Source organism: Amphiura filiformis, chromosome 11, assembly GCF_039555335.1.
Source record: "Amphiura filiformis chromosome 11, Afil_fr2py, whole genome shotgun sequence".
Classification (NCBI taxonomy): Eukaryota; Metazoa; Echinodermata; class Ophiuroidea; order Amphilepidida; family Amphiuridae; genus Amphiura; species Amphiura filiformis.
Window position 1 is genome coordinate 33905297 of NC_092638.1, and position 3808 is coordinate 33909104.

General features: G+C 39.3%; 1 protein-coding gene across 1 annotated transcript; it reads right to left on the reverse strand.

The window, feature by feature from the left end:
* Positions 1 to 209: 209 nt before the first annotated feature.
* Positions 210 to 3558, reverse strand: LOC140163647 (uncharacterized). Its single transcript, XM_072186962.1, has 2 exons — positions 2677 to 3558; positions 210 to 299 (listed from the first exon to the last, which is right to left on the reverse strand). The coding sequence occupies exons 1-2, from the start codon at positions 3556 to 3558 to the stop codon at positions 210 to 212; spliced, it is 972 nt and encodes a 323-aa protein (XP_072043063.1).
* Positions 3559 to 3808: the final 250 nt, after the last annotated feature.

Sequence of the window (3808 nt, forward strand, 5' to 3'; positions counted from 1 at the left end):
ACAAGTTTATAAACGCGACTACCAAGTATGAAACGACGACTAGGAACATCCAAGTGCTCAGATGCGTAAAGAAAAAGGAATTGTCTGCCCACGTGGAGAAGAAGTATCCCAAGTAGCCCAGGTAGTAGAGGACAAATAGTAGGTGGTAGATTGCCCAAATGAACCACGGGAACTTCCACTGTGGAAATAATGAAAATATATATAATCTTTTAATTTGCATAATTAAGGGCATGGCGTGTCATGTCAAAGACAAACACTTTGGGCAGGTTATCATTGCTTGGAAGAGCTGCATTGGTTGCCTGTGGAAAAAAGAATTTTGTTTAAAGTACTTTTATTTGTTTACAAATGCCTGAATCATATGTGATGCGATCAAGCAAAATCAGTCGGAACTCGGAAATATTAAATATTCAGTTCCTTATAGGATAGTAGAGATCATTTAAAAAGCTGCATTTTACAGAAAATTCCATTGAAATTGAACAACCAGTTCCAAAGATATGAGCAATCAAATAGTTTCCAAAACAAAAGGAAACAAAAGGAAATATCTCCTTTGTTTGGCCATATCTCAAAATCAATATTTCCGAGTTCCGACTGATTTGGCTTGATCGCAACACATATGGCTCCTACATCTCCTCTTGTATCACTCTCAATCAACCTGGTAGAGCTGGACTGCGCTCAGCATCTGACACCACACGACTGACAGAGCACAATACTTCTAAACTGCTGAAGTCTGCTGAGCGCAGGGCCTTCTACTATAATGCTCCCAGAATGTGGAATCGTTTACCAATCAATATCCGTGAATCTGCATCACTTGCTGTTTTTAAGAAGGCTCTTAAGGTGGTACTACACCCCTGTGTTAAATTTGTGATTATTTTTGCATTTTTCTCACAAATTAATAACACACTGGTAACAAAAGTTATGTATATTATTGGGGCAAGGAATCCAATTACTATACTGAAATTTCAGTGAATCAAGACAAGCGGTTCAGTAAATATGATAGGGAATGAGGTACATCCTAGTGGTACCTCATTTTCTATCACAAGAATCAAATTGGATTCCTTGCCCCTATAATATACATAACTTTTGTTGCCAGGGTGTTATTAGTTTTTGAGAAAAATGCAAAAATAGTCACAAATTTATTGAGGGGTGTAGTACCCCCTTAAGGGATCTGGAATTAGCGTTTTGAGCGTTTCGACAGTATTTTTTGTGGGACATGAGAGCACATCAGACATATCGAATTGCATTCTGAAAAGAATGTCTTCCTGATATCAAATAATTTTCATTTTTTGAAATTCACGATATAATACAAATTGTATGACAAATCATTAAAATTTGATATTTTTCACATTTTGATATATAACAGTCCTCGAAGTAAATTTTTATAAATCTAATGATATATTCTTAAAGTGTATGTAGCTGGGAGGAAAAGCCGACGATCAATTGAAAATTTTGACCTTTCATATTGAAGATATGGATTTTTTCCCCCAAAAAGACCTAATTTTTTTTGGTGTTTTAGGAAAAAAATCCTTATCTTCAATACGAAAGGTCAAAAGTTTCAATTGATCGTCGGCTTTTCATCCCACCTACATACACTTTAAGTATAAATCATCAGATTTATAAAGTTTACTTCGAGTACTGTTAAATATCAAAATATCAACCAGACTCTGGCGGGTTAAACCGGTTTTAAGTGCGCACAACCGTCACGCTTCCCTCAGATAAAAGATTTAAATTAAACCTTCATAAGAGATTGGCACTCCATCCTACTTTCAGGTTAGGAACAGCTGGTATGAGTAGCGTAAACCAGCGTGCTAAGTCAATGCCCCTATATTACCCAGCAGACCCTTGAGCTAGAGTCAGTTGAGCAGAGCTTGCACTGCTGGAACTGGGATGTGCAATGTCATTACGGACAATGACTGGTCACAGGAACCTAGTCTTACTATCTTTAGTTGGAGGGGTAGTTCATTGGTAGATCACCAGCGCGGTCATCGTCGGAGTCTAATTTCACCCTTCTTAAGATGAGCACTCCTGGTGTAGTTCTCTCTTGGAAGATGACAAAATTGGAAAAATCTCCTTTTTGCCTTCTAACTAACAAACGAACAAAATCAGCCTGTTACACTAGCAAGTGCCACACCGTTGCACGGTCCACCCGGGGTGATGTAAAGCAGCAGGCAGGACTAGTGTATAGCTATGAAAAGTGTCGTTGAGGAATATTTATAAATGTTGGCATATTTAGGTTTGAGTGTCTTGTGCTGGTTCGTCTTCTTTATCTTCACATGGAGACGGTTTCCAGCTTTCAATCAGGTCTATCTGTCGGAATGCTTTGCTTTGACGGCATAACCATATCACATAGCTGGTTCTGAGTGCGGTTTTAGAAGTCACATCCATGATGTTACGTCTCTTTCCACTTGGTACTCCGAGAGCAGCGATGCATTTTGTCAGCGATGTGTTGTAAATACCCCTGCTTCCAATTTCAATTGGGAAGTAGTGCGTACACCAGCCCCTATTTTCGCAGTCGGCTACAAGATCGTGGTATTTGCTTTTCTTTCTTGCATTGGCATTTGACAGGTTTTCTTCCATTGGGACTGTAAGCTCAATGATGATAACTGTTGTGGTCCTTTCAGAATATATTGTAATATCAGGACGTTTTGCAGTCTCTGTGATTATGGGAGGAAATACTACTTGCTTATGTTCCTCATCCATCAGAAATTCCCAGTCATTAGCCTTCTGTAAGAGGTTTGTTGAATCTCTTTTTGGAAGAGGCAGTGCTGGATTCCGGTAGGTTACACCATCTGCAGTGCGGAATTTGACAGTAGTCATATAGTTGGTATCTTCTGGAGGGGTGTACGACTTCTGATTTGCCTCTTCAATGAAGGGCATTATGCCATTTGCTACAAATTTCAGTGTCTGATCATGTCTCCAGTTGTATCTACCACTCTGCAGAGAATAGTTACATCCATCTAAGATATGGAATAGAGTGCAGTTATTATGATGACATAAAAGGCAGGATCCGAGGTTGGTCTTTCCCCAGAGTGTCAAATTTGCTGGTGATGGAAGTTGGTCGTGGATGTCATTGACATGGAAAGATAGGAGCTCTGGTGTCCATACATAAAGGAGCTTCTTCCAAGATGTATCTACTTGCATGGCAGAGTCCCATCTGAGCCATTGTCCTTGTTTGGCGCAGCCGTAGAGGTACACAAGCATGTCATCTTCATCTACGTCTTTTACCAGACTAGTGAGGCATTTCCTGTGTTCTTGGGGTTTCATGTCTCTTAACAGTTTCTGGTTCTTTTTGAAACCAAGGCCTGCTCTGTCTGTTTGACCTCTGCACATCTCATTCAGTATCAGATGTCGCTCTCTTTGTTCAAGTTCTCTGACTCCATTCCACCTTGATTGCTTTTCTTTTCTTTTTCTTTGTAGGCAGTCTTTGTAGAGAGTCTGTGTTTTTCCATACTTGTTGAGATGGTGCTTGGTGACTTGCATGCATTTCACAGAAGTGGTGAGTCTTTTAAGGTGAAGCCCATACTTCTTCCTGCTTCTGTATAGAGCACTGTTGTTGTTCATCAATATTTTTGTCACTAATTATTTTAATTGATTTACTTTAAATAATTAGATTTTTACATGTGCATGTAGTTTTTGTCTTTTTTTTTTTGTCTTTTTTTTTCTTTAAATGTTCAACATAGGATGTGTCATTGATGGACATGGCAGTTGGTTTGTTGTTTACCAACCTGCTGCCAAGTCAAATAAATGCCATATACCTGTATTCCGGGGTTACAGAGCTACAGGCCTCTGGGCCTCAACTGTAATTTCTTCA